The sequence below is a fragment of the Fonsecaea erecta genome (assembly GCF_001651985.1).
Source record: "Fonsecaea erecta strain CBS 125763 chromosome Unknown Scaff12, whole genome shotgun sequence".
Classification (NCBI taxonomy): domain Eukaryota; kingdom Fungi; phylum Ascomycota; class Eurotiomycetes; order Chaetothyriales; family Herpotrichiellaceae; genus Fonsecaea; species Fonsecaea erecta.
The window spans coordinates 825,575-851,426 of record NW_017387255.1 but is presented as its reverse complement, the minus strand read 5'-3'; the positions used below and the strand labels follow the sequence as shown (position 1 = coordinate 851,426).

At 52.7% G+C, this 25,852-nt stretch overlaps 8 protein-coding genes across 8 annotated transcripts; 4 read left to right on the top strand and 4 right to left on the bottom strand.

The window, feature by feature from the left end:
- Positions 1 to 188: 188 nt before the first annotated feature.
- AYL99_10876 (hypothetical protein) lies at positions 189 to 2,204 on the top strand (the record flags this gene model as incomplete). Its single annotated transcript, XM_018842382.1, has 1 exon — positions 189 to 2,204. The coding sequence occupies one exon, from the start codon at positions 189 to 191 to the stop codon at positions 2,202 to 2,204; it is 2,016 nt and encodes a 671-aa protein (XP_018688543.1).
- Positions 2,205 to 2,540: 336 nt separating this feature from the next.
- Positions 2,541 to 4,744, top strand: AYL99_10875 (hypothetical protein; the record flags this gene model as incomplete). Its single annotated transcript, XM_018842381.1, has 2 exons — positions 2,541 to 2,612; positions 2,675 to 4,744. 2 exons carry the CDS (start codon positions 2,541 to 2,543, stop codon positions 4,742 to 4,744), a joined length of 2,142 nt encoding a protein of 713 aa, XP_018688542.1.
- A 919-nt stretch (positions 4,745 to 5,663) lies between these two features.
- Positions 5,664 to 9,746, bottom strand: AYL99_10874 (hypothetical protein; the record flags this gene model as incomplete). The annotated part of the gene is made up of 1 exon (XM_018842380.1): positions 5,664 to 9,746. The coding sequence occupies one exon, from the start codon at positions 9,744 to 9,746 to the stop codon at positions 5,664 to 5,666; it is 4,083 nt and encodes a 1,360-aa protein (XP_018688541.1).
- A 910-nt stretch (positions 9,747 to 10,656) lies between these two features.
- Positions 10,657 to 11,841, bottom strand: AYL99_10873 (hypothetical protein; the record flags this gene model as incomplete). The annotated part of the gene is made up of 1 exon (XM_018842379.1): positions 10,657 to 11,841. One exon carries the CDS (start codon positions 11,839 to 11,841, stop codon positions 10,657 to 10,659), a length of 1,185 nt encoding a protein of 394 aa, XP_018688540.1.
- A 381-nt stretch (positions 11,842 to 12,222) lies between these two features.
- On the top strand, positions 12,223 to 14,274 carry AYL99_10872 (hypothetical protein; the record flags this gene model as incomplete). Its single annotated transcript, XM_018842378.1, has 1 exon — positions 12,223 to 14,274. The coding sequence occupies one exon, from the start codon at positions 12,223 to 12,225 to the stop codon at positions 14,272 to 14,274; it is 2,052 nt and encodes a 683-aa protein (XP_018688539.1).
- A 1,135-nt stretch (positions 14,275 to 15,409) lies between these two features.
- AYL99_10871 (hypothetical protein) lies at positions 15,410 to 18,340 on the top strand (the record flags this gene model as incomplete). The annotated part of the gene is made up of 2 exons (XM_018842377.1): positions 15,410 to 15,484; positions 15,638 to 18,340. 2 exons carry the CDS (start codon positions 15,410 to 15,412, stop codon positions 18,338 to 18,340), a joined length of 2,778 nt encoding a protein of 925 aa, XP_018688538.1.
- Positions 18,341 to 20,029: 1,689 nt separating this feature from the next.
- Positions 20,030 to 20,663, bottom strand: AYL99_10870 (hypothetical protein; the record flags this gene model as incomplete). The annotated part of the gene is made up of 2 exons (XM_018842376.1): positions 20,030 to 20,099; positions 20,335 to 20,663. 2 exons carry the CDS (start codon positions 20,661 to 20,663, stop codon positions 20,030 to 20,032), a joined length of 399 nt encoding a protein of 132 aa, XP_018688537.1.
- A 1,024-nt stretch (positions 20,664 to 21,687) lies between these two features.
- On the bottom strand, positions 21,688 to 23,817 carry AYL99_10869 (hypothetical protein; the record flags this gene model as incomplete). The annotated part of the gene is made up of 1 exon (XM_018842375.1): positions 21,688 to 23,817. One exon carries the CDS (start codon positions 23,815 to 23,817, stop codon positions 21,688 to 21,690), a length of 2,130 nt encoding a protein of 709 aa, XP_018688536.1.
- Between the last annotated feature and the right edge of the window lie 2,035 nt (positions 23,818 to 25,852).

Below are 25,852 nucleotides of genomic sequence, written 5' to 3'. Positions count from 1 at the left end.
GGAAAAGGAGGTCGAGGCTGATGTGAAGTTAGTTACAAACTGGCCGCAGCTAGGATGTGGATCTCGGCAAAACCGCGGCTCTGCATCTCCACATCTTGAACTTTTTTCCTCGTGCGCCTTCAAAGTCTCTCAATCTCTGCATTTTGCACCTGCGCCGACACCAATTGCCCTTCTGACAGAACTTCAAGATGGCGAAGCAAAAGAAGAAAGGCCAGTCCGGCCAAGCGAAGAACTATATCACTAGAACACAAGCTGTGCGCAAACTGCAGATCTCCCTTCCCGATTTTCGACGGCTCAGTATTTTCAAGGGCATCTACCCTCGCGAACCCCGAAATATCAAGAAAGCAAGCAAATCCGCTACCCACTCGACCACCTTCTACTACACCAAAGACATCCAGTACCTCCTACACGAACCATTACTAGCCAAGTTTCGTGAACAAAAAGCCCTTGAGAAGAAGATTGCGAGATCTCTCGGTCGCAATGAAGTGCAAGATGCGGTACGGCTGCAGAAGCATGGCATGCCCAAAATAAAACTGGATCACATTGTGCGAGAACGGTACCCGACGTTTGTTGATGCTCTTCGAGACCTGGACGATGCGCTGTCGCTATTGTCTCTGTTCGCAAACCTTCCGTCGACCACCGAAGTGCCCGCCAAGGTCATTTCGCGCTGTCAACGCCTCTGTCACGAATTCGAACATTATCTGATTGCAACCAACTCTCTGCGAAAGTCCTTCTTGTCTATCAAAGGCATCTACTACCAAGCAACAATTCAGGGCCAGGATATAATGTGGCTGGTGCCCTACAAATTTGTGCAGCGTGTAACACAAGATGTGGATTACAGGATCATGGGCACCTTTGTGGAATTCTATTGCACACTTCTAGGTTTCGTCAACTACAGGCTCTACACTTCTATTGGCCTCGTGTACCCACCCAAATTCGACGTGGTGTCGGACGAGCGAGGAGCCGAGCTAGCGGCCTTCACCCTTGAGGGGCGTGGGATTGTTGGGGGAATTGATCAACAAGACCAACAAAAGCTTTTGAGCAACGGTCATGCCCAAACTGAGAATACAGAGGCGGTGCAGGCTCAAATAGACAAGATTGCCCAAGAAACTCCTGCTCAAGAAGACGACAAGCAAGATGAGCCAGCCGAAGAGCAAGCACAAACCGATGCCATTGACACCTTTACTCCCGCAGCACCAGAAGGTGATACCCTCCCACAACCTGACCTGACCGGTGATCAAGCAGCGCACTTATTCTCAGACTTCACATTTTTTATTTCCCGCGAAGCCCCTCGTCATCCCATCGAGTTCTTGCTGAGAGCATTTGGCTGCAAACGGGTGGGGTGGGATGCCGTTCTGGGCGAAGGTGCATTTACTCACGATGAAAGAGATCCCAGGATCACCCATCAAATCGTGGACAGGCCTGCACCGTCGCAGCCACTTCTCTCGGTCCAGGATCGGGGAGGCTCGAAAGACCAAAGCCTTCAGACTGTCAAGCCCGGGTATATCATGCCTGGCAGAATATATATCCAACCACAATGGATCTGGGATTGCATCAACGAGGGTAAGTTACTGCGCACTGACCTGTACGCGCCTGGGGAAACACTGCCTCCTCACTTGAGCCCATGGGTCAAGCCCATCGGAGGTCAATATGATCCAAGGGCGACGTTAGAGGAGCAAGAGCCCGAAGGCGAGGCTGATGCAGCCAGTGCTGGCGAGAGTCAAGATGACGATGTGCAAGAAGAGACGACTCAACATCCTGTTCAGGCCCAAGAGGCGGAGGAAGAGGACGACGACGATGCTGATGAAGTAGATGCACGTGACATGGATGTCGCGCTCTCAGATGATGAGTCGGAAGAGCAAGATGAAGACGAGGCAGATACTTTCGGTGGCTTCGACGATGCTGTTTCCGAAGAGTCTGACCTGGATGAGGACGCTCAACACCAGAAAGAACTTGAGGCGGAAGCAGCCGGACGACCTGTCAAGTCGATCTCAAATGGTGCAGACCACAAGGCCAAGGCCATCAAGGCACGGCAGACCGAACGTTCAAGAAAAGACGAGGAGATTGAACGTCAAAAGATGATGATGAGTAATAAGAAGCGCAAGCTGTACGAGAAGATGCAATACTCCAACAACAAACGGGATGAAGAGGCTGAGAAACTGCGAAAAAAGCGGAGGAAGCTTGAAAAGGCCGGCAAAAGATGAGGCTACAGGCCCAACACTGCCTTGATAGCTTATTACTGTTGTCCTGTTAGCGCGGTGTTGTGGCCCTAGAATACAGAACAAAATAAAATGAGAAGGTAGAGGCTTGGATGAGAGGTCCGGTCCATTCGTCAATATCAAATACAAGGACACAAGGCTGCAATCAAGGGGCTTTGCATTCTAAGCCGGTCACGTGCCTCGCTGTCATCCTTATTTGTAAAAGCGGCGGCACCCGAGCTTGGAGATCAATTGGAGCTTCGCAATAAAACTTCACAACCACCAACTTTGTATTCTACACTCGTTTTTGAAAAGGGCCCGGACAGGGCGGCGCAGTCGAGAATGCTGCGTTTAGCAAGGCCTGTTGGCGCCTCTGTGCGCCGGCAATTACTTGCCCAAACTGCTTTGTCTCAGGTATGTCTGGAAGTCATCGAAGATAATTATGAGAGCTCGCGCGACTTACATCAGTTTCATAGAGGAGGGCATTTGCAGACAGGAAAGATTCAATCCTGAGCTCGGATCCGGCGTTCTTGCCAGGCAGTCAATCTAGCGCCGCTCCGGTCAAGACAGAAGTTCCCTTGGGCCCCGGAGGGCCTGGAAGTCCAGCTCCGCAAACAGCCAGCACGACCTCTCCTACGCCCTCTTCACCTTCGAGCTCTACCATTCCTCCCCAGAATGTCCCGCTCGCACCCCCGAGCCCCGGAAAGACTCAGACAGCTCCTCCTACGACTCCTTCGTCTGTAAGTCCAGCCGAGCCTCCTCCACCTCCGCCGCCTGCTCCCCAAAAGCCACCAACTCCCCGGAAGAGATTTTCTCGATTTCGCCTGCTGCTCTACCTGATCACCTTGAGCGCCCTGTCATACGGAGGGGCTGTCTTCTACGCATTGAGAAACGACAACTTCCACGATTTTTTCACCGAATTCATCCCCTTTGGAGAGGATGCAGTCCTATACTTCGAAGAGAAGTCTTTTCAGAAGAGATTTCCGCATGCAAGACATAACGTCACAAGGCCTCCTCGATCTGACGCAAGGCCGGATGACGCCAAGGTAACCACGATTCCGCAGAAGTCTGGGCTCTCATGGCGACCTGTCGAGGAACCGGAACAAAAGGGGAGCGATGTCACACAAAAGGGCAAGCACATGAGTGCCTTGGATGCTAATCCGGCGGTGACACCAAAGGATGCTGCAGATGCTAAACAAGATCCTCACGGTGCAACACCGAAGGAGAGAAGTGTCTCGGTAGATACAGCAAAGAAGGGCGCAGCAGCAAAACAAGAAGGGAAACCGACAGAGTCCGCGTCTCCACCAGCTGTGCAAGATGCTTCTGCTACGCCATCCCATGACCCAGGTCCGGCAGCGTCTTCCAGTTCATCGACGAGTGATTCACGACCGCCTGCTATCCCACCAGTGACACACATCTCTCCAGTCACAGTGCCCAACGCCGAAGAGCCCGTGGTACAAGAACTGGTCAAAATCATCAATGACCTTATCACGGTCGTGAACTCCGATTCTCCCGATGCTGCCAACAAGTACTCTGCACCTATGGCCAAGGCTAAAGAATCACTCGAACAGGTCGCCAGCAAGATCACAACGCTGCGTGACGCAGAACGCAAGGCGGCTGAGGAGCGAATTGCACAAGCACATAGAGAGTTCGAGGAAGGAGCCAAACAACTCCTGAAGAGGATCGAGACGGCACAGGCAGAGGATGACGCTCGCTATCGGGAAGAGTTCGAGACGGAACGAGCCCGTCTCGCTCAGCTATACGAAGAGAAGGTGAAGACCGAGGTCCAACGGAGCACCGAGCTCGCGGAGCAGCGACTCAAGAATGAACTCGCGGAGCAAGCAATCCAACTGAAGCGTGATTTCGTGGCCCAAATCAAAGATCTGGTGGAGTCCGAGCGACAAGGAAGATTAAGCAAGCTGTCTGATCTTAGCACCAACATCGACAATTTGACGGAACTCACATCGAATTGGAACGGCGTCATCGATTCCAACCTTGCAACCCAGAAGCTGCAGGTCGCCGTGGATGCTGTCCGTTCGGCCCTTGACGCAAGCGCTGCTTCGGATGCGAAACCTCGCGCGTTTGTACGCGAACTGGCCGCTCTCAAACTCTGCGCCGACGGTGATCCTATTGTCGATGCAGCTATCGCGTCCATCAACCCCGCCTCATATCAGAAAGGCATCCCCTCTCAGCCGCAATTGATCGACCGCTTCCGTCGCGTTGCGCACGAAGTCAGGAAAGCATCACTCCTCCCGGAGAACGCGGGTATCGCGTCGCACGCCGCCTCATTAGTCCTGTCGAATGTGCTTTTCAAAAAGCACGGACAACCCACGGGCAACGACGTGGAGAGTATCCTCACACGAACAGAGACGTTGTTAGAAGAAGGCGACCTCGATGGCGCCGCGAGGGAGATGAACTCTCTCACAGGGTGGGCGAAGGTGTTGAGCCGGGATTGGTTGGGAGATGTGAGGAAGGTGCTTGAAGTGAGACAAGCGCTAGATGTCATCGAGACGGAAGCCCGGTTGCAGTGCTTGAGGGTTGGATAATCATTTGATTATTGGACGTCCTTGTAAGGATGATAGACAGAACCCTGAGGGGTCCCTTACAGGGCATGGAAAGGCGAGAGCGACCGGCCGAAAAGAAAGGACTTGAGTACCGAGTAGTCAGAGGCGTGTTTGTGTATACATATGTATTTCGCAGCTACAAGGAATGGACATGCAATGGCCCTATTCCTGTCGTTCCTGTTGTTGTTGTCGTTGTTGTCGTTGTCGTTGCGTAGAAGGAAGGTCTTCCATCTACAATGGCATAACCTCCTGGAGAAATCTTTGCGCCTCACTTTTCAATGAGATGTTCGTTCGCCAAGCATTGGATATCAGATTGCAGAAAAGGACTCACGAGGATCTTGCGAGGTGCACTCTTATACCTATCTACGTACATTTCTCCACCTCTTCTCTCCTTTTCTCCTTCTCACGAGATATTGATTCAGCGCGTGGATCTCAGGGAAAAACAAGAACGGAACGAGCTGAATGGGCTCTCTTGTAATGTTTCAATATGAATCACTATAAAACGCCCATGGTATTCCTTTTCGCTTCCGCCGATTCCGTCGATTAAACCATGTACAATTTGAAGAATGCTGTCTCATGTGAGAGCTAAGAAAAGGAAAATAGTCCCAGTGTCTAACAAGTAATTGATATGGTGTTCATGAGTCATGTCTCTGTGTGAGCCCAAAGACGCCGATAGATCTCTCGATGCCACGACCAAGACAAAGACGATGCAACCGGTCCCGCAACGCCTCGCTATTTTCAACGAAATGGAAACATTATCCAACGAAAAGACCAGCGCGGAGGCTCTTATGTCTCGCATCTCGGACTTCTCGTCAGTTCATCAACAGCAAACCCACTTGCGCCCCCAAAGGGGGTATTGGCTGCGCATTTCGACGTGGCTGGCCTCCGAGATTCCAGCCGATCAATCGATCCAAAGCAACCATCTCACTCCCTTGATCACACACCTACCTATGCCCAAAGCAAATCTAACCACCGAAACAACAGCCCAGATGAGCCAAAGTAACCCAACAACGGTCCATTCGATGCCCGCAAACCACAGTTTGCGAAACAACCTGATCGGACCCCTCCGCTTCCTGCGAAAGGCGACTTCGATGGAGTCGTTGAGTTCCTTGACGGCAAGTGTACTAGTAGTGGATAGTTTCATGCTCAGCTCACCAGCTGAATCCGTTGTTAATCGTACTTGCGGAGTCATGTTGTTTTCTACCTGATCTTCGAGGATCTGGAGTTGGCTGTGTAGAGCAGGTATGAGCGACGTGGTGAATGAATGTAGTTTCTTATTGAAAGTCGAGGAATGGCCTTCCAGTGTCTTCATGATGTTCTGTGCTGCAATAATATGTCGTTCCCGTTTCTTGACACGCAAAGGATTCGCGGAATGTAAGGCTTTGCTCTCCGGGGTAAGGCTCTCCAGAAGAAATGGTGGCATTTCCTCGCTTGAGTCTTCTGCCCGACGTCCAATTTCTCGGGCCTTGACAGTTGAAGTATAGAGGAGGACCTGAGCACGTTCAATATCGCGCCATGTCACGTCTGCAGGTTCGCCATCTTCTTGACCCAGTTCTGACCCGCCCATCTTCGAAAGATCGCCGGTAGATTTGGCAGTGCGGAGACCGCTCAATCCAGTTACGGGACCGATGACAGAGTTCAGTTGATCGGATGCATCTCGCGATCTGCTGAGGTCCAGCGCTGCGCCGAATCCGTAACTCTTCTGCCGGCTCACCTCGTTAGGCGTAGTGGGCGCTCCTGTATCAAGCTTGGGTAGCGCAGCAAGTCGTGGCGAATGTGAGGCCGAGCGATGTTGAGCAGCAAGACGAGAGATGTGATCCGTGGAATCACCCCGTATAACAGCATCATCTGGAGCCAGAAACCCTTCCTTTTTCTCTTGACGTTCGCGATCTTTTTGAAAAGGGGAGGTGAAGCTAGGCAGGTTAGGATTGTTATATCTGGGCCGGTCATTTCCCAAGTTACTTGTCTTCGTGACAACAGGCGAGACCTGGTCGCTTTTGGTACTTGAGATGGTGGAAGACCTTGAGCGTGCAGGTTGTGGAGGGGTTTTAAGAATGGTCCCGTTTTGTTGCTGCGGCTGCTGCTGCTGCTGATGGTGTTGGTGGTGGTGGCGATGCTGCTGCTGCTCCTTCTCTGAATCTGACCCCTCGTAAGATCGAATGCTGCCTTCGGAAGCCGAGCCTCTGTGTTTATATATCATCGGGATGTCACGCTTCCAGATGAAGTCTCCAACGCGAGAAACTTCATTTCCGACAATTTCTGCAATGCGACCCCCTTTGAAGATCGCGCGGATCCTTGAATGGTCATTTCCCGCATTGGTAGTTGACCGCGTACTGGCTTTGCTCGCCGTACTGTGTCTGTGTTCAATGGATGATTGTGGAGCCATGTCGTCGACCTCTGTCGAGTTCGTCTGATTTTTGGTCAGCGAACTGAGGTCCCTGGACATGGGACTCTGACCACGAGAATCCGGGCTGCCAAAGTGTTGGTCCTTTTCATGTTCGTGGACGGAGTGCACTGGTGGAACATGTGCGAAGTCCGTTGTGCTAACCTGGTTCTGACCCTTGTGAGATTTGCGGTGAAAGGGATGCAAGATAGTGGACAACGGTTTCTTGGATGGCGAACTCGGTCTACTCGGAGGCGGAGAAAGGTTGATGGCGATACTAGGCCATTCAACTCCGTTGGGTGAATTAGGGGCGGTAGTAGTATCATATTCTGTAGATGCGCGAGGCTGATGTTCATGTTCAAGGCTTGATCGAACGGGGATCTGAACAGATTGAGGCCGAGAGGAATCCTGCCTATTTCGTGATCGAGTTAGGGGCGTAGCCTTCTTCAAACTGTCCACTCGGAAGAGTTTATTGAGTCCGGTGTGATCTATTGAGGCTCTTTTCGACGTCGGGGCAGAGGAACCTTGGCTAGAGTCGCCGTGACCGTGCCCAAGCGCCTGTGGTGGCTGTTTTGACTGCGAATGACTCCCGCGCTGCTCTAGACTATTGTGGACAGGGCTTTCGTGCCGCTTCCGCCGAATTCGTCTACGACCACGTTCAATCCCTGGACCGTCGGAAGACATCGAGGCTGAATAGTCTGAATCGCTGCTGTCGTGAAACAGCTTCTTGCGTATTCGAGAGCGTTCCCTGGAGCTGCTGCCACTCTTGCCGTGAACAGAGTCTCTGATGATATCTCTGCGGCGGCTATGGCGCCTAGTCTTCTGTGCATGATGAGCCGACTTAAATGTCGGCAGTTCAGGCAGAGCTGATGAAGGGGTTTCTTCGAATGAGTCATCATGGGCTTCGGGAACTGGAGAGGCTTGCTGCAACCCGCTTGGGATATTGACAGGTGTTTGGTTGCGCCAACCCGAGAATGTGAAATGAGTATGTGGTGGATAAATCAGATTGTTGTCTCGGTCTTGGATCTTGGTCTTGTTCAAGCCTTGTTCCAACCAATATGCATCAGCTATCATGTCAGCTGGATGAGTGACCCAGTCAGATCGTGGACGGGTGGGCTTGGGATGAAGTTGGTCTGGCACTCGGGGTAGCACTGCGCTCTTTGGCTCATCTGGCGAGTCGTCTGTATCTTCGTGATCATTATCCGCACTCCGCAGGTCTAGTGGAGGTAAACGGACACACTCCAGAGGATCATGCTGGGTTTCTGGGTGGCTTAAAGACACGGCATCAACCCATGCTCTGACCTTCTGAACATCATACCATCCCTCTGCCTCGCTATTGATCGGTGTCTTTTCCCAGATGCGGAGCTTACGATTTCGGACATATTGTAAAGGGTTGTATGCCTTTTGCATTGCTTCTGGCCCTGTAGATCGAACCTGAGTACCCGGCTTTCGTATTGGGGGAAGATGCGGGAGCAGGCGTCGATGCTCGTGGGCGAGTTCAAAATAAACCTTTGCTTTCTCGACCCGGGCTGCGGTCGCCGGCGAGAGTTGAGCCACGAAAACAGGATCGACGTCAAGATTGAGGGCGTCTGCAGTAGTAGCTACGTCGACAGACGGAGGCGTCGTTGGTCCGTTCGAGTCCCGGTGTTTAGTCGAAGCGTTACGTTTAGGAGAGCCACTCTGCGATGACTTGCGATTTGTCGCCAGAAAGGGGGCGATGCTTCGTCTCCGGACGGTGTTGCTTGGATTTACGGTTGAAGCCGTGGAAACGACGCGGCGCTCTCCCTGTTCGGTCGAGACATATCTCCTTCCCGAAGCGAGACGCCGTCGACCTTCACTTAGACTCAAAGCCATATTGACGATATGTGCAGGATCATTATCAAAGCCGACCTTGGCACCGGGCGTTGTCTGCATTTCGACGTGACGTGAAGTCGATGCCGGAACGCCCGCAAACTGAGAGCCATTGTGCGAGGAAGACAGCGACCGTCGAACGTCGGTGCCAGGAACAAGCTGATCCGAGCTGGGATAGCCATGTGTGGCGGAATCCTGTTTGACCTCGCTCGCCAACGGAGAACTTTTGAACGATGAGCTGGAGTGGCCATTTGGTTTGTGTCTTCTCTTCACAAGCGTCAACTCAGAGTCACCGCTGTTCCGTATCCCTTCAGAATCTTTTCGAGCAGGAGGGGCGGGCGACCCGCGAGACAGCCGCTTGGAGTTTGAGACGGGCTCGAGAAGAAAGCCACCAGAACGTCGAGAGACGTTGTGTAGGGGAGCATCGTTCTCCTTTGTCTTTTCCTTTTCCTTCTCCTTCTCCTTCTCTTTGCTCTTGGAGTCTCCGTCGCTTCGAGTATTGCTGCCAACAAAGGAAAGGTGTTCTAACAATCGGGAAGACTGAGAGTCGGGGTTGCGACTCCTACTTCGACGACCGGCAGAACCTGAAGCACTCGACTCTGTCCTTGCACCTCGACCCTCTCGTTCGTTGGAAGAGTCGCGGACGGAGTGGAAAGTAGGCAGCGACAGGTGAGCAGGATCCGGAAGCTCAGGTCCGGCTTCGACATGGTCGCTGGCAGCTCGGCCATTCGGAGGTGTAGAAGTCGACATTCAGTCACCTGCCCATAGAGCGCAGGCGCACTGGAGGGACTATCGCAGCTTCCTGCGCGCAGGAGGCGACGGGATCATTGCAGCCGCAACACCATCCAAAGAGCGAGGCGGCAATGGCCCAGGCAAAGTCGTGGTTAGCTTGGTGCCTGATGGGTGAATGTTGGGACTGCGGACGAAGGAGTGCACTGAGTGAGTGAGTGAGTGCTCTTGCTTGGTACAGAGAGGCCGCAATAGCGGATCGCCGAGTCGGCAAAAGATTCTGGATGGTGGCCGGCCACTTGGCTAGAACAACCGTCTCAAAAGTCATTTAACTGGATGTAGCAATTCCCCCTCAAAACTCAGTCAATAGTCTCAGCCAGCAGTGGTGCCATCATCCAAGCCCCCCAGTCCGTGCCATTCCTGTAACAGTGGTAGGCGTGACGGGAGGTGGCAGGGTGGGTATCGGCTGAGCGGCCGACTGCCCAGGGGGTCTAGTTGCAGACAATGGAATTTGAGGATTTAATTGTTAGCAGCCCAAATATCAGTACGAGGTAGCCAGTAAAGTACTGGGTGGTTTTGTGCTCTATATTGAACTGCGAGGCAAATTACAATGTCTCTTTGTTACACCAAAGATCTCTATGTGGTCACAACACAAACGCTTCCAAGTCCATGCCTCCCATTCCTCTTCACACCAATATCAGGCTGTCACATTCAATGCCGCTCAAGGGAGAAGAGAACAGGCCAAAGGACCTCGTATCTCGCGTCATCCAAATCCTGAATCTGACCGTGGACCCCTTGTGGGCGTCAACAAGAAGATCTCCAGGGCAGCTCAACATCCTCCGCCCGCTTAACCCCTGTCAGCAGCACGGCCACCTCAGGCTCACCAGGCTGGACTCCCGGGCTTGAGCTTCCATCTCTTCTAACAGCTCGTCTATTCGCCTTCTATCAGCCGCAATATCGCCAGTCGGACCTGTTCGCTTGTTTGGATTCTGTTATGTCCTCCATGCCGAACTCTTTCCCAGCGCAGATGTTTTCTGCCATCTACACTCTTCCATTCTTCTCGATCAAAGTTGCGAGGGAAATCGACCTTCCCATCAGTTGCAGCCTCTAACAAAAAATCCCAGTTGGCCCACCCCTCTCGCCACGGGATTTCGTAGTCGTTGCGAGCATGTAGCATAACAAGGTTGAGTTGGATCTCCGGCGTCTTTGCCAATTCCACCAACCTAGAGCTCGCGTCCCATTTGTCTTGAATTTGGGAGCGCAACCATTCTTGCAGTCGAGGATATGCCATCAAGGGGGACAGAATTGGAGGAGTAAGGCCCTTGAACGAGTAAGTCTCGAGCAAGTTGGGCAATGAAGTGAAGCTGGCGATTAGCACCAAACCTTTGAATGGTGCTCTGCCGAGTTTTGCCACCCACTCGTGATAAAACGCTGTTGAAATAAACGTGCCCATGGACTGTCCCACCAAGACTACCTGGGCCGGGTCCACATACTGGTGTCCTTCGTTGCGTCGACGCTTGCCGTCGTTGGACTCTCCGGTGAGAGCCGACAACAAAGATACTGCGTCTTCAATCACACCCTGCTCTGTGGGACTACCAGTGCTCAGACCGAATCCGCGGTAGTCGAAAGCGATAACATGGACAGGTTTCTCTGGAGTCGACACACCTAGGATCTGCTGATATGCGGAAGGACGGTAATTGGAGGCGAGATGGCCAGCGTTTCCATGGAAAGCTACTATGATCTTGGCTTTAGGGTCATTGAGAAGGAGTTGAAGGCCGATGCTTTTGGAAGCAATCTCAAAAGGCTTCAGGCCAAAGTCTGTTTGCTTGGTCAAGGCTTCCTCATGCTTGTAGTACAGATGGGTCGGCAGAATGTGCCAGGCAAATAGAGTCACATTGTCTGGAGTGACAACTGTAAAGGGCTGGATTTGATGGTGGAGGAAGCCAAACTGCTCAGTATTGTTCAGATCTTGGAAGTAAGTGGGATTGATATTGTGGACGTATGTGGCATTGCGCTGGACAACCGGGAACGTCAAAGAACCCAAAGCCAATGCATAGATCAATCCACATCCAGCCAGAGCCCAGAAGGCTTTATGGAAGAACTTGTCGAAAGCCATCACAATACCAAGCCCAGGTGTCGGCTGCCGGTTGCTGTTCACCGGGAACAAGAAAGCCTTGGTACAAGGCAGGGCAAATTCACAGGTCCATCGTAAGAAATGCAGATTCTGGATATGTACAAGAAGACAAACCCTGCTGTGGTCAACCGAGTAAGTAGATGATAGACACACTTACATATCAATAACTGTGCCTCGCGGTGTGATGATGATGATGAGGAGGAGGATCCGGCCAACCTTCCAGAGAAAGTCGCAGTGTTGCCGCATTGCGGCGAAATTATCCAACATCACCTCCGATATTCACCTCTTAACATTACCCTCATTGTGTGACCATCGAGGCTTGTAACAGGACTTATCCAGCTCCTGGCCGTCCTCGACGCGATCATGGCCGAGACAACGCCTCAGAAACGGGTCCTTCCAGCCCGCGACAGACGAGATCCTGCATCGAAGCGAAAAGCATCCTCACCGGCGCATCCTGCTACACCTGCGTCCGCTTCCACTCCTGCTGTCCGTAGGCAAGCCTCCGCTGTCTCCTCAGAGCCTCGCCAGAAGCGTCCATACAAGAAACGGGCTAGTCTTGTCCGAGTTCAAACTCCTGTCTCGGCCTCGCGTTCTTCGCCGTCGATTTCTGTGGGCGAAGATGTCTTGCCGACGCGTCTTGTCGCCAACCAGCCGCTACCTACGACCAAACAGAAACAACCGTCGGACCTGCCCGTGCGTGAATACCAGTCAATAGCGGAGAGCGCAGTCCTTGCTGCGTCTCTCCACCGCTCTCGTATGCAGTGGCTATACCATGGCATCTTTGAAAAGTACTGGGTCAAGCCCGTAAAGAGAAAAGGCATTATCGAAGCTCCTCCCAACAACCCCGATGCCAAATCGATGCAAAGGCTTGGTGCCGCCACTATGACAATCGAACCTCATACCTTTGATGTGATTTTCTACACGGTTCGTGATCAAACAGCGCCTCCACAGTACCAACGCCATCCAAATCAACACACCATAAAGAACGTGGCTGCTCAGCCGCCGCCGCCGCCGCCGACCTCATATGCCACTCATCCCCCTGTCAGTCCATACCATCATGCTCAACCGATGCACCCACCACCGTCTGTATCACCATCACCTGCGACACCAGCTGCACCCCAGACTTCCCACCCTCCTGCACCAATTAAAGATGCCCCGCCCTCAGCAGCTCCGTCTCCCTCGCAGGGCGGACCTCCTCAGATCCAGATCAAACACGAAAATGATTCAGAGCCCAGTCTCGCCGCGCTTGCCTCGAAAAATCCCCCTGTCGTATCCCACCCCGAACAGTCTCTGACCCCGCGTCCGGAGTCGAAGCCCAACCCACCGCCAGGGGCAAGGGGAAGCACGACAGATCCAGTCATCCAGATGTTGGCCGCGCGGGCAGCATCTGATCCTCAATTGAAGGAATTGATGAAGATTGTGGCAACCTCGAGGGCGTCAAATGAGCAGTTAAAAGAGTTCCAAGCACATATCGACGAATTTAATGAAGTGATCAGGCGACAGGAAGTCGAGCGCCTTGCGAAAAGCGAACCGCGGCCACCAAGCCAGCAGCCACTTGCAAAGCCACCAGTTGCGGAAACGTCGACAAAGTCGCCTCTCGAGTCTAAACCCGCCGTCCCGAGTCCCATTCCGCCAGGACCACCATCGAATCCACCGATTCCTTCTCATGTGGCAGTCTCCGGACGATCGTCGACGTTAACTCCTCCACAACCGCCGCCACGTCAGCATCCGAACCCTGCTCCTCCTGGTCTTCCCCCAGCAGGTCCACCACCGGGACCAGGGGCATTACCTGGAGTGATGCACACGTTTCCACATGCGCCTCCACCACCTGGACGTGGAGGCCCAATGGGAAATTACTTTGGGTATCATTCTCTGCCGCAGCCTCCACCAGCTCGACCAGATGCCTTCATCAAGCACATTGTAATGGAGATTACAAGCGTACCATCTGGAACTCAGTCTGCCTGTCCAGACAGATGGCTCTTTCCAGAATATGCGGTCTTGGAAATCCGTCCGGGAGGATTGGAGATGATTTGTTCGTTCCTTGTGGAACGCAAAGGTGCGCAGATCATGGCTGGCGGTGAACCCGCTGCTGAAAAAGTCGAAGTCGAGGGCAAATGGCAAGCGGAGCAAGAGTACTATCAGCCAGTGACCATGAGCATCAAGGCCTTGAATCACCGCACGATAGAGACCATCGCCAAAGCAGCAAAGATACTGCCGGTCGTGCAGGAACACATGAAGGAAGTGATGAGCGAAAAGCGACGGGCACCGGTGGAATATCTGGTACACCACCTACCACGCGAACCTAGCCATGTGGGCGCTGAAGGCGCCGAGACTGGGTTCGTGGACAGCGGCGTGGATCTTGGCAGTGATTCAGCATCTGAAGACGACGAATTGATGGATGTATACGGAATCTGAGGCGTCGGGTTAGTAGACGAGATGACCGGGGGACGGGTCGTCATCAGTCAGTTTGATTCGATAGGGCGATATCCGGTACAAGCACTCCGATAGCTACAGTAGAACCGAGTCCTCTCAGGCTAGAACGGCACATGTACTGCTACCCGACCGGAGCCTGCTGGGGCGATGGATTCAGAGCAGTCACTAAGATCAGACCACGACAGAAGCGAACGCTGGTTTGACTTTTGTCCCAATGCACTTATCAAGGGTGTACCTGTAGGGATATACAAGGACTGGTGAATTAGGTACCTGGGGCGCTGTGTGCTCCGTACCAACAGATTCCACAGCATGTGCAGCGTCTGACGACACGTGACCCCCACAGACTCCCCCAAAAGTCGCTGTTCATCTTCCAAAATCTTGGACCATCTTTACTCAACAACTCAACAACCCTGCCAACGTCCTTTCCTTCGCCCCAGGACAAACAGAAATTTCTAGACCTCTCAGGGACCACTTCGGAGAGAGAACTCCACGACCCACGATCCACGATCCACCCCCCAACGCTCAGACTCGAATCAAAGGCCCTCCCTCTCCCATCCCCAGCTCCATCTGCTCAGGAAACAAATACCCCTGCCGACACTGTGGGACGGAATTGACAGCCGTGAAAAGAAGCTGCGAGAATATGTCATGGTGCGTTTGAATAGTGGGATGGGACTTTCTGGGGAGTTCATCACCACCTTCGACGACCACCACCGGCCCCTTGCTGGGTCTTGTATCGCCCCCCTCGTCTAACCAACCACAACGGTTTGGCACCGAACTCTGGGTCCCATCAAGCTCTGTGGCGCACTTCTGGGTACCCGGCTCGCTATCCACGGCTTACGCCATCATTGGTCCCTCTTCTGGTGCTACCATTTCCGACAAGGTCATCACAGTTGGAACCCCCGACCCTGTATCGCTTTCCCCTCGACCATAGCCGCTTCTTCGTCGCTGTATCTCCCAAGACGCCACTGGGACACACTGGATTATCATTTCCGAGTCCTGCTATGCATCTTGTCTTCACAGGTCGCTCTCAAATCTCGCCATTCCCCCTTCCTCTCCCTCCCACGCCTCTCCTCCCCCTCCGAAGCCGACCCAGATAAAGTTCTATCGTCCTGCACAAATGGCCCTTTTCGCCAAATTGGCAACCTATCCTCCACTGGCCCAAGTCACGGTCGTTCCTCCCACAAGAGACAAAGTAAGTTCCCTGTCCATCTCGCATGGCCGTTTCGCACTGTAGGAGCGCTTACGGCCATTGTTCAACGGTCGCATGATCCGCTGTGTGACAATGACGTCTCATTGACACATTCGTCCCTCCACTTCCGATTTGTCCCATTGACGTTCCCTGTAGTTCAACTTTACAGTCGTCCTTGAGTCCTCGAAATCTTTGCCGGAGAGGCCGTGGGAGGTCTCGATATGGTACGATCACGCAAGCTACTCTGGGACCAAGGCTCCATGGCATGCACTCGACCTCACTTTAGTCGACACCACGCCTGCGGTTCTGTATGACGATACTCGAACAGATAATTACCGCTACACCTTTTCTGGAGACCTCGAAAGCCCGTTTATATCGACCGACAAAACTTACAAGGGTCGGAGAGTCCCCTTCACCGTCCGCTATCGAGTAGACCCCAATTCGGAATGGTCCTGGGTCTATCACAACTTTGGTATCCGCGATGGTGAACTTGTCCTCCAACCCCCCGTCGACCCCAATTTCCTGGGCGCATCACCAGTTGAAGTCTGTGAAGGCTGGACCCTCAGGAAGACTCCAAGCGATGCGCCAGAAGCACGTCTCTACACTATCGAATCAGCTCACCCGATCCCTTCCGCAAGTCAAGGAAATGCCAAAGTCGAATCGCTTGTTCTGGGCAGAGTGACTCAACTTTGTCGATGGTTTGCGTTGGTACGGATATGGGAGCCGTGGTTTGCCCCTCGACATGGCGAGCATCAGCTGCAGTTATCGGAACCAGCAATATTACTATCTTTTCTCAGATCTGATGGCCTACATGTTGTGGTCCTGGCCATTAACGGAATTGACGACGTCCTCACTCAGTTCGGGTCAACGCACGAAGGCGAGATTGTGGTTCAGGCCAGAAACGACTCTGCGCGGGATCGCAAGTTCAAGGTCTTGGCTGCTTCGGCTTGGAAGTTCGAAATCGCAAATGCTGCCGTTATGTACGAGATGCGAAAGCTGGTCCGACAGTCCGCGGCCTACCAGCAAAACCTCGAACGTCTAGAGCAGCTACCGAAGAGCATCAGGTCGGAATCCCTTGACTCGGACACCGTTTTGATCAACCACGGCAAGCCCTCGTCCGATCTACCCACGCTCAATCCACAGTGGTTGGCAAGTTGGTATGACAGCCTGGCTTACTGCACATGGAATTCTCTCGGGCAAGACCTCAATGCCGAGAAGATCATGGCAGGGTTGGATTCACTCGCAAAACATCAGATTTATATCTCGACCTTGATCATTGACGACAATTGGCAGTCTCTTGACGGCACACAAGGAGCCACGAACCAATTCCATCGTGGGTGGAAAGATTTCGAAGCCAACCCTCTGGGGTTCCCTGACGGACTTAAGGCTTCAATAGACAAGATCAAAGAGGCTCACCCCAAGATACGTGACGTTGCTGTTTGGCACGCCTTGATGGGGTACTGGGGCGGCATCTCCCCAGAGGGCGATATTGCGAAGAAGTACAAAACACTCGAGGTCACATTCCGTGATGGAACACCCATGGCTGGACGAAAGCTCACTATCCACCCGGACGATATCCATAGAATGTACGACGACTTCTACCGCTTCCTGTCGAATGCGGGCGTGACTGGCGTCAAGACTGATGTCCAATTTTCGCTTGATCTCCTGGCGAACACGTCTGACCGGCGGTCATTTACCAATACCTATCAATCCGCGTGGACGCAGGCACATCTACGCCATCTCTCTGGAAAGGCCATCTCGTGCATGTCGATGATTCCACAAATCCTCTTCCACAGCTTCCTGCCCACGACGACGCCGAGAATTCTCCTCCGCAACAGTGATGATTTCTTTCCTGATGTTCCGACTTCTCATGCCTGGCACGTCTTCGTCAATGCGCACAACGCGTTGTTCACCCAACACCTAAACATACTTCCTGACTGGGACATGTTCCAATCAAGTCACCCGTACAGCGGATTCCACGCTGCGGCACGTTGTGTGTCCGGTGGACCTATCTATATTACGGATACCCCCGGAGAGCACGACGTGGACTTGATCCATCAGATGATAGCTCTGAATCCGAGAGGGCAGACCGTCATCCTGCGTCCCAGTTGTGTTGGCAAGACCATGGGCGTCTATGACAAGTACGACGAGAAAGGGGTTCTAAAGATTGGCGTCTACGATGGGAAGTCAGATGTTGGGTCGGGGATGCTTGGGGTGTTTAATATCGCTGAATCAGAGATCAGCTTCATCATGCCAATCACAAAATTTCCTGGCGTTAATGCACCGGCCTCGACGGACGGAGCAACCCAAGTTTCAAGTCGGAAGTGGATTGTCCGCTCGCATATGTCGAAACGTATCACATCTCCAATCCACCCATCCGATCCGATCCGAGCAGATAGCTTGCTTCAATGCACGCTCCCGCCACGAGGGTACGATGTTTGGACGTCCCTCCCTGTGCACACATTCCACCTCCCAGTCTCGAACTTGGAAGTTGACATCGCTGTGCTGGGTCTCCTTGGTAAATTCACCGGCGCATGTGCGATTGTGGAATCGAGCTTCAACCATACTGAAGTAGGTTCTGAATCTGTTCCTCAACGACTCAAGATACATGTTCAATTGAAGGCCTTCGGCATACTCGGCATCTGGATTTCAGACGTCCAGTTTCAGCAGCGCAAAGTGGAAGATATTATGGTCATCATCCAAGGAAAAGCTGTGCCACAACATGTCATTGGATTTAATGCAGAACATGGACCTAAAGGAAGTGGTGTTCTCGAGATCGACGTGGCCTCGGCCTGGGAGGAGATGGAACTGGAGCCCGGATGGAGCAACGAGGTCGGCGTCGACGTCTTTCTCAAGTGACCGAGGACCTTATCATGACCTTGGGGAGGGAAGGAACTGGAACTGGCGGAGAAGAAAATTACAATCCGCAAATGGAACGAACAAGTCGACAACTGTTTTCCCACCCACCAAGCTCAAAATCAGCAGTTCAGCATCAAATTGTTGAACCATGCATCGCCAGTGCTTTTAAGGTGTACAGGACGACCTGCAGCCTTTCTGGCGGACGCGGACACCACTCCATTGTTTATTCTTTCTCACCTAGCATCTGAACACTATAGGGGGTGTTTTGCCAGCGACACTCACACATTATCGACATATATTCTGAAACGACTAGAATTCTGTACGGACATGGCTTACATGCAAGGAACCATACTCCGCTTCCATTTGTACAATGACAAAAGCGTGCAACAGCATGGTATCATGGATTCGTTCGAGGAAACGCTCTGAATGTCAAGGAAATAGACACCCCAGGCCAACAACACATGGTTACGTGGAAGAGGACACATGTTGCATATAATGATCACAGCTGCGGACAGGGGAAAATCATATCACATGAGATATATAGAATGAATGAAGCTACGTATCTATGAATGGGGCAAAGGAACGCTATTTGGATGAACAGCACCGTTTCCACCACCACTACTCAACATGCCCCCTTCTTGATAGAATGCCCACAAAAAGAATAGAGAGCATGGGTAGAATCAATGCTATAGCGGTTACAATGATTGGCGAGCCACGTGAGGAACGATCCATGCCCAGCCCAAGGAAGGAGATATTAATTACTCTTTATCACGAAATAGTGGTGGGTTTCGGAGAGGTAGAAGGAGGAACGAAAAAAGCAAACGACATAACTATATATATTGAAGGATAGATCATTATTGTTGATGTTGTTGTTATCATGATCATCATCACCCACCATTGACAATCGCTGCTCGACGTCTTGACTTACCGTGTCTCAAGTAATAGCTCGAGAGCCACATCAGTCAGTCACGTACAGGAAAGGTCAGTCAATGGTCAATGCTAATGAGTGAGCTATGTACATTCACCGGAGGAGGCATTAATTAATGTGCGCAGCTTCCATGTCGGCCCAATACGGGAGGCCAAATCAATTGGTAATAATAATATTTAATAATAATACCACTGGCGCTCCGTTCTGGTCTGTTTTGCTGCAATCCACAAGTCCTTTCGCGGTCCGGGGTCACCACTTAATAGTAGTATTACATCCTGATCATTTGTACAGTCATGGCAATTTGCAGTATATGTTTTGGTCTAAAGTCTCAACTGTTCCCTTCTTGCCCGCCCCTTCTAGGGTGGCCCATCAAAGTTCAAGATCCTCCGACAGAGATAAGGAGTTCTAGCCATAGTAGAGTCCATGCAAGAAGCATGTTGAGAGTAGGTATCTAGAGCAGGCCACAACATGTCAACGAGCCACCCTCAAAGCCTGCAACTTTGATGCTGCTTCTTGCTCCCCTCTTCCCTTCCCTCTCCCATCCGTTTGCTCATTTGATGACCTGAAGCCAAGCTTGCTTGGGCTGCGAGGAGAGGCCGGCCTGCTTCTATCGAGCCACATCTCTCCGTGAAAGGCAAAAGGACTCCATAAAACGCCATGATCGCGGATTTGGACAAGCCTTCCAAGCGCGACGTAAACCCATTCATGACTGAACGATCCCACAATTCAGCAACAAAAGCAGGAGCTCTAGGCCCGCTGGTTTATTTGTCGTCATAGAACCCTTCTTTTTCCAGTCTTCGTCGCGCCTCTTCCAGAGCCCAGGTTTGTATCCTGGAACGGCCACGTCAGCAGGTCGGATTCTCCATTGTGATGAAGAGAGAATTATGTGCAAATAATGAGCGAGAAAGGAGGAACAGAGACAAAAGAGCTTCTTGTCCTCGGACCTGCGAACTGCCAATCTTCATTCCGCACTCCTTCACTCTGGACCGCTTCCATGTCCAAGATAGAAGAAAAGATAGAGGGCAAAACCGAAGAATTCAGCATTCTTGGAAAGGGCAAAACATACGAAGTGTCCTCCTTCATAGTATAGGCAGCGACCGCCACGATCCAGCTCGCCACGAACACCCAGGCGAGGCCCTCCCATCCTTCCTTTTCGTATTTCTCGCCCGGTCTTTGGCCCCACAGCCACCCTCCCGGAGGATCGAAGTGGTCGTCGTGGCCATGTGCGTCTCCGTGGTGGCCGGCGTGGGCGTCTTGCCCGCGGTGCTCATTATGAGCGGTGGTCGCAGTGCGGATCGAGGGGCGGGTGAGGGCGAAGCGGGACGACGAGGAGGCGGTGGAGGACAGAAGCGACGCCGAGGGGCGCGCCAGGCGGGAGGGTAAGCGATGCAACATGTTTCCCTTAGGTCGTTGAGTGATGTAGTCGCAGGCTGAGAGCTGGCGTGGTCGAGGAGAGAGGTGCCGAGAGGTCGCAGCAGGACACGGCAATCGTGGGAGAGGTCAGTCCGACAGTGATAGAGCTGCTCCGGGTATCGTCTCGGTGTCTCTCAACGTCAACGAGAGCAGAGAGACTGGAGCGGAAGATGGATGTGGGTTCAATGGGGGAGCTGGAACGCGATCGAGGTCCTTGTGGTGGGTGAGGGTTGAGGTTGAGACCTTCTGCCATGCCAAGCCTTTTGGAGCTCCAAAGTTGGAGAGTGAAATCTCGGCACTATTCACTATTACGGCACCGACCCTCGACTTCCCCCTTTCGCCTAGGAATATAATTACGGAGTTTACTTCGTAGAGTGATATACAGCTGTCCACGCTCGTTTTACTCCCTATTGTGTGGCCCCCAAGGATGCTACCTTACAATGGAAGATGATATACGCTGACGAACAAGCAAAGTTGTCCAATTCGGCCATCCCAAGACCTAAACAAACGACCCACTACTAACCATCATTGCTTTGCTCGTTGCCTCTTTGCTGTTCGTGTCTTTGTTTTGCTTTTTTTCTGGTTGCATTCAATGCTTTGTGCATGGAAACGGAGAACTGGAATATGGGCCAGCTGACTCCCCACAGGACTTTTGCATAGGAGATCGCTGTGATAAGTCAAACTCCACCATGAGAATCGTGAGAAGAAAAAACAAGCCGTCAACAATGCGTATCCATCACAATGTCAATGCCCAAGTTCGTGCAGTGCACGTTCCCCTCCTTCCAGTTATTACAAAAACCCTCGGTCTTGCTCTTGTCCTTTGCCGTGGCCCGTCCTACTTTTGCTTTTTTGGTTTCCAATGCCCCAACCCGAATGCTGATAACGACATATGCGCCGTTTCCATGCATCCAATCCAATAGACCGAGCTTGATCATAAACGCCGTGCCGTCGTACTGTACAAATGCTGCACAAGGAAACTTAGGAAACCTGATTTCGTTTCCTAACTTCAGTTAGCTTCCACAACCGTGGTGAATTTCAATGGCTGTTGAATCTCGCAATCTCCCGATGCGTCCAGTGTGTCGAGGTAGCTGTTTGCGCTTCTGCTCTTCGGGAGGCCGGGCTTCCTCGATTCTGGACTGGGTGACGAGTTTGGTGGTTCAAATATCTGCCGGAATACCGGCTCCTGGAACTTCTGCGCTGGCCGTTCGGGGCTCAGCGACACGCCTTCTGCTTTCCGCACAATCTCTTTCAGTGCCCTCGTGATCACGCCTGCCCTCACCACCAGGTCCCTCAAGTCCTGCGTGTCAAAGGGAAGCTTATCACGATCACGGCCACGACCACGAAGAGATCCTGCGGCAGGTGAGGTTTCGACTTCTCTTCTATTCTGGTGGATAGCCTGCAGAAAATTCTTCGCCTGGACGCTTTCGCCGCGTGGGCGCCCATGCGGAGGTGTGGCTGGGCTCGAGATGGATCTCCGGCTCGCTATCCGTCCCTCTTCCTCCTCGAAAGTCCGTTTGGGTGGAGGAGTTTCGTCTCCAAATATATCTGATGACACCGGTGAAGGTGCCCGCGGGAGAGCATCATCATCCTCATTCACTGTGGCCAAATCAATGATGCTTCCTGCATCCTCCCACAGCTGTCGCGAATGGCTTTCCAGCAGCCCTAGGGTGGCACCGCGAAGGCGCAGTCTCTTCAGCTCTTCAACTAGCAGCATGAAGTCTCGAACTTGGCCAAATTGTACATGGACGCTTTGCTGCCGATCCATGATAGATTGTGGAACCTTGACGCTCCGGATCGACTCCCGGTTCGTGGCTTTGCTCTCCTCTGCCGTTCCCGGGGCTTCCTCAACCACATCACCGTCATCAAACTCAAAGTCATCGCTCCATTCTTCGCTGACAGGCTTGCTGCCCAGAGCCCACGTACCAAACTTAGTGGCCGACGATGGTGTGTCGGTTTCCGCGACACTGTCACGGTTGACGACTGGGACGCTCTGACTGCGAAGGTGCATGGCTGCGTTGCCTTTCCGTCCAGAAGGCCGGCTCCTGCCAACATGACTCCCCTGCTTACCGTGCACGGTTTGTGGTCGAGGGCTGATTCCATTTGACTGGTCACTGCCGAATTTTGAGTATTCCGACCAGTCGAAAATGGAAGATTTCTTTGTCGATTGTTGTTCATCAAAATCATCTTCCGACAACTGCTCGAATCGAGTTTGGATTGGACTTGACGGCATCTCCATCACTGTCGTCCGGTTTGTATCATTTGCAGATTTGGGAGACCAGTCGATGTCGTCTTCATCATCGACATCCATCATAGGGGGAAGTTCCGGTTCCACGTCCCGAGGTGGTGGAAAGAGCTGCGTCGAAGGAGAAGAGCTCAATACGATAGCTTGACGATATTGTCTTTTCGGAACAGGCGTTAAAACGAAATCGTCCACATCTACTATGGGGCTTTTGACTGGAGTGGTTGCTTGGTCTGGACTGAGATTTTGTATTTCGCCGTTGGCTTCTTCAAGCCCACTGATGCCGATGCCGATGCTGGCAGATTGCCCATAGCTCGACTCCCGTCGGATGGACCTTGCATCATCTAACGTGGCCCGTTGCATTAAATCCTCAAGGGCGGATGACTCCGCTGCCGGCTGGTGAACCGAGCTCTCATCAAAAATGGTTTCTATTTTCGGTTGACGGAAACCTGAATGGCTGCTGGCTGTTGCTCGAGTAGCCAGTGAGTCGTATGCAGTGTCGCTTTGGAAGTCCATTGAGTCGTCATCAGTAAACACTCGTGTATCATTGTCCGAGCTGGCTGTGGTTGGATCCGAAGGAGCGACGGAAATACGTTTGGTTATAGTAAAACGGTTTTGAGGGGGGCCATAGGATGGAGGGCTCGAAGTGAAGACTGGGGTACCGTGAGGCAAGTCAACTTCAAAAGTGGAAACATTCGACATTGGCGACAGATTGGAGAAAGCAGCTGAGGGAACAATGCTGCCGTAGGCTTCATCTTTGTTGAGCCTGACGATTGGGTCGGTGAAGTGGCGTGCTGGAATGTCTTTTCGCACAGACCCAAACGTCCGGCGGATCTTATGCCGCCGGATTGGTGGGGGCGCCTGGGCGTCGAACGGCTGTGACATTCGATCATCCATGTCTGTTAAATCTCGAGGTTCTACGGTTCCTCCCAGAAGAAGGGTAGGAGGGCAACCTTGAGATGTTGAAACAGTCCGAGCACCGGCTTCTCGGGCTATCCCAGACGAATGCCTTTTCCTCGACTGGCTCGGCTCGAAGAAAGGTCGCCAGGTGGGCTCGTTAGTAATATAACCTGGGGACTCGAGACATGTAGATTGCGTCGTCAGAGGTCTGGTGTACGGTATTCCAGAAAGCGTTGCCGATCTTTGGTGGCTCGTAGCTGGACGTCTCAAAAGGGCCGGAGTTGCTCCGTCACTGGTAAGCATTTGCTTTGAGGACGACCGCTTGACAAGCTTATTGGGCTGGTCAAGGTCGTTGATAGAAGGACGTGATGGGTTCGGGGAATCATCCAGTCTTGAGGAAGATGAGGTAGGGCTGCCTCGATTATGACGAGACAGACTCGAGATTCGTCTCAACCAAGTACCCGGAGGTTTCTGTTCCCTCCCGTCTGCGGACGCCTCTCTCTCAGATGTCCAGGGTCTTAATATCCCATGTCTGCTAATCGAGCTCTCCCGAGAGTCTGTGCCTGTACTTTCTGTTGCTGCGGAAGGGGTAGGGACCCGGACAGTCTTCCTCCTCAGGATAGACGTAGACAGTCGACGTTCCAGCCTCTCAGACAATGCTGGGAGGGAAGTAGTAGGCTGGGAGGTATGAGGACGCGTGGGATGTTGTTGTTCAGGAGGAATTGGAGAGTGGATGACTGCATGGGAGCCGGGAGCCTTCCTCTTGCCCGGCTTAATCAAGTATGAATCCCCTTCGGACGTACCCAGTGCCAGTCCTGCAGCGGCAACGCCAAGTGTGCCGACAGCACAGAGCTGTATGAAGGGGTCAGCAAGCGTGAGCGGTATGGGATATGTTGTATCATAGGGTCTGCCTACCGTGGCAACGTGCTCTTGTCTGGACTCCATCATGCTTGAGAGGCCCATTGCCCTCGAGGCACCACAACCCAGACGCTCTGGAGGCCGCTGGAGTGAACCGTCCTCATGGCGGGTTGACCATCAGCAGTAGGAGGAGAAGGACGAAGGCAGTTCTGGGTGGAAGAGCGTTCGTGGATTGGTTGGCTGTTTCTAGAAGAACGTGTAGACGCAAGGGATATGGGTCTCCGATATACGCGGGCCAGGAAATTGGCGAGGACACACGCGACTGGTTTGGAATGGGCCGGGCCAGGATGCAAAGGGAGGCTGATACCGGTTGATTAAGACGTTGCAGGAGCAATAGCTTAGACACAGGAGACGCAAGACACGAACAAAAGCACAAAAGAAAAGAGACTAGAGGGACGAAGAATGAGGCGTGGTGGGAGGTGTGAAGGGACGAGGTGCGATTGAAGGAGAGGAGGATTTGAGGAATCTCAGCTGGTAAGCCAGTTTTAGCGGGTGGAGGGGCGTGCAAGGACTTTCCAGGCGTGCGAGGGCGTTCACTGGCGTTTATGGGTAACAACCGGCAGGGCCCATGGGTAAGGCTGGTGCGGTGGTCTTGGCCCGTGTGGGTTTGGTTTTTAACTAGCTTGTTGATCTCTCAGTGGCCCATCAGCCCGATGGGGCAGCGATGCAGTCACTTGCAAATGAAAAAGCCAGCCTTCGAATTGAGTCTGTCCCGTATTGAAGTATCAATCATAACCGTCAGACACGTTTTCCGCAACCTTTGCTTGCAATATATCGGCAGCCGTGGTGACCTGGCGGGGTCTTGAGTAGGGAGGGGTGCGTTCAAGCTGCGCCTGTCGAGGGCAAGCCACTCCGATGTCCGCCGTTCTGGTGATCCTGTCATGAGGGCCTCAAGAAGCCGATGTTTTTCGCAGAGGGGGAATCCCAGCCGGGACCGTGAAGGGAAGTCTGGAGCGCAAGCAAAAGCACTGGGCAACATCCACTCACGGCGTCTAAACGGCCCTGGGCGCTCCCGGTGCGTCAAATTCACGGCCTAGAGCGAATTCCATTGCTGGACTGTCCGTACGACCATACCACTCCTGCATTCTTTTGCACACAAATCATTCTGCGGTCA